This window comes from Biomphalaria glabrata, chromosome 3 (genome assembly GCF_947242115.1).
Source record: "Biomphalaria glabrata chromosome 3, xgBioGlab47.1, whole genome shotgun sequence".
In the NCBI taxonomy this organism is placed as follows: Eukaryota; Metazoa; Mollusca; class Gastropoda; family Planorbidae; genus Biomphalaria; species Biomphalaria glabrata.
The window spans coordinates 45,264,451-45,274,832 of record NC_074713.1 but is presented as its reverse complement, the minus strand read 5'-3'; the positions used below and the strand labels follow the sequence as shown (position 1 = coordinate 45,274,832).

Here is a 10,382-nt window from a genome sequence, read left to right as displayed (position 1 = left end):
CGGTTGGTCGTTGTGATGGCCACATGACACCCTGCTCGTTAACCACTGGCCAAAGAAACAGATGACCTTAACGTTATCGCAAGGTCTGAAAGGGGAACTTAAATGCTTATGTGCGTAAACTTGGTGCGAAACTTGTTTTTGTAGACATTGCAAACCAAAGTATTTAAAAAATCCTCTTTAAAAAAAAAGACTATGCTTATCTAAGGGAAAGAACTCCACACTTGCAGCTATAGCTCTCGGTAATGTGAAAGTTGCTTTCCTTGATCGATATAAAACAAAATAATTAATTACCAATAATTAATTGATTCATGTTTTTTTAGGTAGACTACAATAAACAATTGTTTAAAGTTTCAACGTGACCCGAGAATGGGTTAGGGAGAAATAACGTATTCAATTATCTAAGGAAATATTTAGCATCATCTTTGAATACTGAAGGGTTTCCCTTGTTAGATCAAACAAAATAAAGAATTACAAGTGTCGTAATTAATTGAATAATTTTTTAAAAATTAATTCATGTCTTAAATAATAGAGCAGAGTTTCAACCTGAGCCGAGAAGGCTTTGTACAATAATATGGACAGGGAAGATAAGGCGGGGTAAGAGACAGAATAGATCAAAGCTTGTCAATGTTAACATGTTCAGAAAGCTTAGAGTATTTTGAGACCTATGTTGGGAACGAACTAGCAAGAACAATAAGAGACACCGGGAGTACACCACTGTCGGAGTTAACAGGCAAGAATATACCTGAGTACCAGAGTCGACCACGTGATTTCTAAACCCGACATTTTGGTCTTTATTCTAGATGTAGGCTAAAAGAGGCGCGGCGGCTGAGTGGTAAAGCGCTTTGCTTCCGAACCGGAAGTCCCAGGTAAAGGCTGGGATTTTCCCATTTGGGATCTTTAGGTCGCCTCATCTCGTCCACTCAGCTCTAATGGGTGCCTGGCATTAGATGGGGAAAAGTAAAGACTGTTGGTCGTTGAGCTGGTCACATGACACCCTCGTTAACCTTGGGCCACAAAAACAGATGACCTTTACATCATCTGCCTCATAGATCACAAGGGGAACTTTACTTTTTTTCCCTTGCTGTAAAAGGGGGAGGGGCGTCATAGTCGAAGGTAATCTTTTTTCATTCTTTAGCTGCTTAGCATGGCACCCTGTGGCAACGTCCATAAGAGGAAATGGATAGGGAAAAGGAATCATAACCTCCATTGAGCCACCACAGTACCGAGAACATGGTTGACTCTGAAACTGTTTTGTTTTATTAATGAAGATTATTACATCCCAGCCCAAACCCCACCTGCAGGACGTCAGGGGTTGGAAGCTAGCAGCGTTACAGATGGATTGATGGAAGCTAGCAGTGTTAGTGATGAATAGATGGAAGCTAGCAGTGTTAGTGATGAATTGATGGAAGCTAGCAGTGTTGGTGATGAATAGATGGAAGCTAGCAGCGTTGGTGATGAATTGATGGAAGCTAGCAGTGTTGGTGATGAATAGATGGAAGCTAGCAGCGTTACAGATGGATTGATGGAAGCTAGCAGTGTTGGTGATGAATTGATGGAAGCTAGCAGCGTTACAGATGGATTGATGGAAGCTAGCAGTGTTGGTGATGAATTGATGGAAGCTAGCAGCGTTACAGATGGATTGATGGAAGCTAGCAGTGTTGGTGATGAATTGATGGAAGCTAGCAGCGTTACAGATGGATTGATGGAAGCTAGCAGTGTTGGTGATGAATAGATGGAAGCTAGCAGCGTTACAGATGGATTGATGGAAGCTAGCAGCGTTGGTGATGGATTGATGGAAGTTAGCAGGGTTCAAATTCATGACATCAAGAGCAATACACACGACCAGGCATCCATCCTGAACCGAAGAGCCCAATTAGCTGTTGAATCAGTGTTGAATAGTTATATTTGTGTTGTAGATAACAACTATTTCACTACCAACTGCCTTTATTTTAGGTGACTAACTGGTAACAACAAGTCAGAACAACCTGTAGGGCATGTAGTAAATTGAGATTTAGTACCGATATCCCAAACTCAACTAAAGTGTGTTGATTTTGTTTTGGAAACCATGTACCTTCGTAGTAGGCTACTTGCTAATCTAAACTAGCTACTACTTTAATGAATGTGCTCCCTTTACTTCAGCCCCCTTTTAGTTTTTGATCAAGAATGAGCACCTTATTCTGACTCTAGTACATCCCTTAAGATCTTTATGAACTTTGTAATATAACATTAAGCGGCACTGTGGCTGAGTGGTACAGCGTTTGGCTTCCAAACCGAAGGTCTGGGTTCAAATCCTGGTGAAGACTGGGACTTTCAATTACACTGGATCTTTTGGCGCCTCTGAGTCCACCCAGCTCTAATAGGTACCTGATATTAGTTAATGAAATGTAAAGGCGGTTGGTCGTTATGCTGGCCACATGACACCCTCGTTAACCGTAGGCCATAGAAACAGATGAACTATACATCATCTGCCGATAGGCCACAAGGTCTGAAAGGGGAACTTTACTTAATATAATATTATGTTTATAATACACAAATGCACATAAGTAAAAAAAAAAAAGGTACTTTTGAATGTTTGGCTCAAATACTATCATATAAACATATGGATTGACTGAAAATCAATAATTAATATGGTACTTCAAAAATTAAATTATAAAACAAACTAAATTAAACAATTGTATATTTAGGGTCAAGATATAATATAGCTGGAGGCATCTTTCCAATACAGACAAAGACCCTAATTTAAATTTACAACATAAAATAAACAAAGAGTAGACCAATTATTTAGTTCTTAAATACAATAGTTTTTATTTTTCAAAGTTCTCTGGTTTACACAAGATAGTGTGGTGATTTAAGTGTGCTGATATGAACTACACACAGAAGAATGCTAAAGTACATTGCATTTCAGTTAGTATGTTACCCTAACCCTGACACATGTTAAGTAATTAAATAATAAAAGAAAACACAACATTTTTTAAAATGTATTATAATCTAATGGTTTTTGTTTGTTGTTTAAGCTTTGTTGGATATTTTTATTATTAGCATTATTATAATGCTTAAGTAAAAAAACTGTTGCCCTAACTATACACAAACAAGTGAACCATAGAGGTGTCACAAACCAATAGACAAGCACTGTGAATCTGGAGACATACTATTTGACCATTGAATGTTGGACACCTTAGCTCAGAAATTTCAGGATCATTCATGTATATGTATATAACACTTCATATATATATATATATATATATATATAGCGTTATCGAGCAGTATATTAAAATGAAATACCTGGAAGCTATAGATTGATATGAAAATGGAAGATGAAAAAAAAAAAGAAGCTTTCAATTGAAAATTCAATTAAACTTTTGCCACTGTAGGGATTTTTATTTAGTTTTTACTTTTACATTCATATACAAAGTCATTCCCTTCCCTCCCCCTTTTCAGCCCAACTGACATTTTACCTACACACTAGTACCAGGTCCCACCAACCATTTCTTTCTGACATCTGCAATTAACTACTAATAGCACAATGGCCGAAGAAAGACCAAAACATTGAAGCAATGAAGGCACACAGTCTTATCACATGATAATAAAAAAAAAAAAAGACCAAGGAAAGACACATGTTTGATGGGATTTTGTTCTCCCCAGATCAATTCATTAAAGCTTACAAGTAAAACTTAAACATGTTGAGGTGAATGTATGCCACAAAAAGCACATTTTTCTACTCAGCAATTCTTCTAAACACCAAACTTGTATACTATTTTCAAATCTAGCACAATAAAATATTAGTAGGGTATGCATCTCAAAATAGTTAGTATAATTACATAAGGGGTATAAGAACAGACTTTGTATATTATATCAATACAAGTTTACATATTATATGTAATATTTAATAATGAAAATGCCTTTGTACATTCTTAATCAACAAACTATGAGTTTGCAAAGGGAAATAACTGAGGTAAGAAGACATTTAAAGACTAAAAAAAAATAAAAAAAATAAAAGCTATAGTACTATTACTATAATACAAGATTGCACAACTAACAATTTTGCGGTAAAAGATATGAGATTTAAAAAAAAAGATTCTTGAAATTTAAAACAAACCATGTATGTTTCATATACATTGCCATATATGGTAAAATTTAAAACTTGAAATCTTTGTCTCGAGTAACATTTAAAAAAAAAAATTACCACTTTATAAAGATTTCATCATTTTGTTTTAATCTTTTGTATTAATAGAAGTTAAAATGAAAAAATAATAACATATTTACAATGAGTATTAATATTTCATAAAAACACAAAACTAATTTTTTTTAAAACTAGGAAGGACATTTTTTTGTTCCCTGATAAAATGTTAATTCATTTTAACATCACAGTTCACAACCACTTGGAAAGATATGTCTTTTAATAACATCATTAAAAAAATCAAAAAGCATAATTACAAACGATATGGCCAAAGTGCAATATCAATACCATATCTAAATAGTTCACAACCTCCATTATGTATAACGTTTGTTGTTTCTCTAGTGAGTTTTTCATATCTTTAATTAAATAACTAACTTTTTTTTTTTTCAAGTGGAAAAAGACACTATGAAAAAAACACACACACACACAAAAAAAAAAAAAAAAAAACAAACTTAAGTGGAAATCTTTCCACCAACTGCACCAATTATCAATTATTTTCACAACAGAGAAACAGCTTATAAAAAAACATGTATCTTCAAACCAAAATAAAATCTTTTTGAAAATATTTTCTTCTTCAATTAGCATGTATTTAAAAGATCTAATTTTATGTTTAGTTTTGGTTTTTTGTAAATGGCTATTTCATATTTAAAGGTTCTACAAAATAGTTTTACTTTAAAGAAATGCTTCACTAAAATCTATATTAAGAACATTCTATAATTTACAAAGAACTAATGCCTGCAGGAAAATTATGATCATATTTCATGGTCAACTAGCACAAGTCAGAGTACCAAAATCAAGCATTGCCAAAATGGTCATAAAAACAAAATATGAGTAAAAAGCTTGCGTCAAGCTGACATTGTCTGGTTACTAGTTAATAATAGTGTGCTCTATTATAACTCTAATTATATAAAAATATTCCAAGAAAACAATTTTAATTTAAAAATATATATTTCATTCATAAATATTATCCTAATAATAAAAGAATATATGTTATTGTTGTTTTTCTTAATGTATCTTTTTCTTTTAGTTACCATTTTAAAGTCAGCTATAGAGTAGTGATTTGCACATAGGCCTAAAGCTTTTTTTTTTCACTAGTTGAACTGTCTAAACAAGGTGTTGAAAACTTAATCTACGGATAAATGGAAACTGATGTAATGGACCAACAATTTTAGGCAAGCCAACTAGATAAAAAAAAAAAAAGGTGAATACATTTGAAAAATCAAAACTAGTTGTTTTTTTTAAACTGCAAGTATAACAAAATATAAAAATTCTAAAATACCCATGTATTTATTCAGGTAATAAGCTATACTAAAAAGAAACATAACATACATGCATGGTGTATAATACTTTTCTACTCAGTTGTTATTTTGGATTTTTTTTAAGCACCATGCAGAGCAGGGTACATTAACATACAATACATAAATGTCATCAATTTTTTTTGTACTATGATTTATAATCTAATAAGTTAATTTGTAAACAATCATTTAAAAATACACCTAACTTTAAATATATATATATATACTGTTTATCCAGCCAAGACTGAACAATCAACGGAGTGATCTTTGCTAATTAACTTGAAGATCCAATTATTGAAAAAAAGTTAAATTTAACTTTTAAAATATAAATAAATGTCAACATAAAAGTCACCGGGAATCATAAAGCTATTACATTGTACTTTTGTGAGTTTCATTCATATAACTTGTATCTCTACACCCAACAGCAAATAGAAAAACTGCTTTGAATAATGCTTCATGATTAAACCAGTTTAATGATGAATAGTTTATAATCCACTAACATATAAACTACATACTTTTAAAAAATTAAACCATCTTGTTTATTAAAAAATGTACCTTCAATTTTAGTCACGATTGAAAAATAAAAATTTAGGTGAAAATAAAAAAAATTTAGATTGAAAAAAAATAAATTACAAAAACATACAAAATACTTTTTTAAAAAAAAAAGCTTATGTTAAGCATAGTTGTATCATGTAGTTTGAATCAGTCAAGCAATTAAATTTGTAATAGATCTAGAGAATAAAAAAGCATTTATAAAAAAAAAAAAGGGGGGGGGGGGGAACAACCTGAATTTGAACTCATGGCTCAAGCCAACAAAGTAACCATTCTGCTAGTGGAAAGGCTATGAACATGGAAGATTGTATAGTTATCTATTGTTTCAATTTATCATCTTATTTTTCATGCTGCGTTCACTAAGACTCAGATGATGACCTATAAAAGCTTATACCACCATTTCAGTCAACTACACATTCTTTCCTTTATTTGAGATACCAAAGAAAATAATTAATTATCAATAGTTAATTACTTAATTGTTTTTGTGTTGTTTTTTTTATTGCTTCTTGTGTTGTCAGGTAAAAGAAATAATTGTGCAAAATTTCAGCTTGATCCAAGATTGAGTGTAGGAGAAATACAGTGTACAAACTCTTTACCAGACAGACAGAAAGAGTAGATATTTCTAAGCTTTGTAAAAACATGGAAAAAATATTTCTTTAAAATAAATAAACAAAAAGGAAGAAAAAAAAGGATTTTCAGTTTTGACTTGCATTTAAACATTGATATATTATTTTTAATATTTATCCTCAAAGGTGATAGGCTACTTTGTATATTGTTTTTATCTATATTTTACAATTTTCAAGTTGAAACACCAAGGGTTTTAAATAGAATAAGAATAAAGAAAAAAAGCAATATATATATATAAATAAATGTACAATTGTATAAAATTGTCAATGCATGTTGCCATCCTCTGATCATTATAATGCCTTGTTTTATATTTAAATTGTATTAATATCAGTTAGCATGGCTGAGTATGTTTTTAAACACATTATATGTGCACAGAGATAGATATAATAAATGTTAAACAAGGAGATTCATGACAGACAGTCAGTTATAAATTGAGCTAATTGTGTGAAGTTATTTAATAACCTTTTTTTTTAAAACAAAAAATGTCTATTCTATAGTAAATCTATATATAGACAGACCTTACAGGAAAAATTTAAAAATCTTCCTCAACTTTAAGTGCCAGGTCTGTAATTTGTTTCAGCAAATCAGAAGCACTTCTTGCCTGAGTTTCATTAAAGCTGGAGTCAAAATCCAAATCTTTACTCTGGTCAAAGACATCTGATGTCCCAGACTCCTCCCAGTCACTTTCCTCAGTAAGACTGGACAAAGAACCCATGTAGCTGGCTGTGCCTAGGGAAAACTCTGAACCAGTATCTGAAAAGCGGTCCGACATTGTCAACTTCAGGTCTTGAATTGACTCTTGCAAAGACATCAGCTGACAAAATAAAGAGATGTCAAGAAATCGCAGATCTTTCTGAAAAAAAAAAAAAGAATATAATTCAGAAATGAGAGATGAGCTTCTGACTAGCAATTCTGTGAGTATTGAATTTATATAATATTTTTATTATATCAATGCAAAAATGACAATGACTTGACTTGATCCTGTGCACTCCCAGGGGAGTATAGGGCCACAAAAAAAATGACAATGGTTGTTGGTAATGAATGTGGTGTCATTCCTAACAGCTAATTATCCAATCTCACCTGCTGGCATATTTAATAAAAAGTAAATTGAATAAAAGCTTGAAGTCCTTTTTTTTTTATTTAAACAAAAAAAAAATATTTTGAAAAATAATGTGAAAAATATATATATATTTAGTAATACCAAGTTTATATATAAATACTATTAATATAATCATAGAATGTTTAAGGATTTTTTAATTATCTTTCAGCAACCATAAATCTACTTGCTTTCATGAGCCCTTACTTCCTTTTTAAAACACCCTGACTAGTTAAAAAAAATACAGAAAAAAAAACAAAACTATAACATTAATAGGCTTATGTGCAATCCATCCTCTAACAAAATAATAAAAAAAAAAAAAAAGCTTATATTAAGAGTAGTTGTATCAGTTTGGATCAGTCATGTATTAAATGTGTAATAGACAAATAATGTGTAATAACAAAATAATATAAAAAAATTAATTAAAAAAAAGCTTATATTAAGAGTAGTTGTAGCAGTTTGGATCAGTCATGTATTTAAATGTGTAATAGATCTAGAGTAACAAAATAAATCTGTGTGATTAGAAGTATCTTTAACAATTGTTTTTGTTTAGCGCTATTTTTTAACATTCTCAATACATTCTGATATGAACTTGTCTATTACTTGTCTGGACCAGCTAGGAAAAGGGAGAAAGAAAGGGATGAATATTACCATGATCGCTTTTAAATGCATTTTTAAAAAAAGTGGAACGACCTGAATTCAAACTCGAGGGTTCAAGCCTCCTCCTAAGACTAACCACTGTGTCAGCAAAGTGCTTATGAAAATAGAAGGTTTTATACTAATCTATTGTTAGTTTCAAACTTTAAAGTGGCAACCTATTTCTCTCTTCAAAGGGGACTAATTTAACTTATACCACCACATGAGTCATATATAATATAATATAATTTCTTTCCCTTGTTCAATACCCAAGAAAATAATTAATTACCAATAGTTAATTAGCTAATTTTTTTTTTTTTTATTATTGATTCTTGTTTTGACAGATAAAAGAAATAATTGTGCAAAATTTCAGCTTGATCCGAGATTGGGTACATAGAAGAAATAGAAGTGTGTAAACAATTTTTAGCAGACAGACAGAGTGAGTTGAAGTTTTGTAAAACTAACATTTTAGATATGTGCCATCATATCAGCATTTACACACACCTGATAACAACAATCTTACCATTTCTTTTTGGAGCTTCATTAAGGATGAGTTCAGTTTTAAAAATGGATTTTTATATTCTGCAGTACCATCTTCTTTAGCTTGTGTACTGTTCTCCTCAAAATAGAATGCATCACTGCTGTCTGATGTGGATTTTTTATTACAAATTGTTACAGTGCTTTCAGTTTCACTAATTGAGCTTTGATTATCAAATTTAGACTGCTCTGGGTGTGAATAAGAAATTGATTCACAGTCTTCTAGTGTCATTGAGCTTTGAGTCTGGGTAGATCTAGTTAGATCTAAATCTATGGATTGATCTACTTTAATTTTAGTTGAACTATAAGGCACATTGGGAGACTTTGAGCCAGTATTATAATTACTACCACAGACACAGTCATTGCTAAAGCTACAATTTTCACTTCTCACTTTGGTTAAATCAAGTTCCAGAGCTAGATCTAGATGTGAATCAATTAAATGGTTAAAATTGTCAATATTTAGACCTAATCTTTGCGGGCATTCTCCATCGCCAACATTAACCACTATTAGGTGGCTAAAACATTTTGGTATAGGAAGATCACTGGATGGCGTCATATCCATGTAAATATAACAAATTGTTCATTGAAAGCACTCAAAATTTAGATCTGTCATCTGATGAAGATCTAGAATAATCTAGATTTAATCATGATTATACATCTGTTCTCACTAGATATAGAATAGAAGAGTATTACTACATTAACCACTAGAAACATTAGCACCACCTAGTTATGACCTAGTACTACTAGTATTACTACTTATTTTTTACTTATACTTATATAGTCTAGTCTAGTAACTATATAATTACTAGATCTATATTTAATATAGATCTATATATATATAGTATAATTTATATAGTAATACTGTAAGTTTAAGTATATTATTTAATATTAACTAGTTACTAGATTGACTAGATCTAGAATAATCGGTAATCTAGATAGATAATATATACTCAAAAATAATAATAATATAGTAATATAGTATATAGATAGTTTTATATAGATAGACAATAAATAATATTATAATTATTATATAGAGTTTTAGAGTCTAGTAAAGTTTAAATTTAAAGACTAGATCTAGTAATCTAGGTCTAATTACTAGTCTAGATCTATCTAATTTTCTAGTCAATCTAGATCACGAACAGTCTTAGTGTCAGTGATGCCCAAAAATGCGACACTCGGTCTCGGGACACCTCGAATCTCGATACAGAAAGAGAAGCCAATCGCCATCGCTAAAAATATAATTTAATTAATTATCTTATAATTTAGATCTATATTACTAATATTAGATCAGTCTTGATCTAGATTCTACTGGACTCTAGACTTGATGGAAAGAACCATTGAAAGAACCATACCATAGACTATGATAGACATTTTCATTTTTTAAAAATATTAGTCTAGATCTAATCATTCTATGTCTATGCTCTATGGAAAGAACATAATATCATGGAAAGAACTCAAAGGG

At 31.0% G+C, this 10,382-nt stretch overlaps 1 protein-coding gene across 2 annotated transcripts; it reads right to left on the bottom strand.

The window, feature by feature from the left end:
• Nucleotides 1–4,084: 4,084 nt before the first annotated feature.
• LOC106075995 (uncharacterized) lies at nt 4,085–10,374 on the bottom strand. 2 transcript variants are annotated; one of them, XM_056022285.1, is made up of 3 exons: nt 10,273–10,374; nt 8,907–9,587; nt 4,085–7,504 (listed from the first exon to the last, which is right to left on the bottom strand). In XM_056022285.1, the coding sequence occupies exons 2-3, from the start codon at nt 9,480–9,482 to the stop codon at nt 7,184–7,186; spliced, it is 897 nt and encodes a 298-aa protein (XP_055878260.1). In that variant the 5' UTR covers nt 9,483–9,587; nt 10,273–10,374; the 3' UTR covers nt 4,085–7,183. The 2 variants fall into 2 exon arrangements, with proteins under 2 accessions (XP_055878260.1, XP_055878261.1); XM_056022286.1 differs by lacking the exon at nt 10,273–10,374 and adding an exon at nt 10,061–10,193.
• Nucleotides 10,375–10,382: the final 8 nt, after the last annotated feature.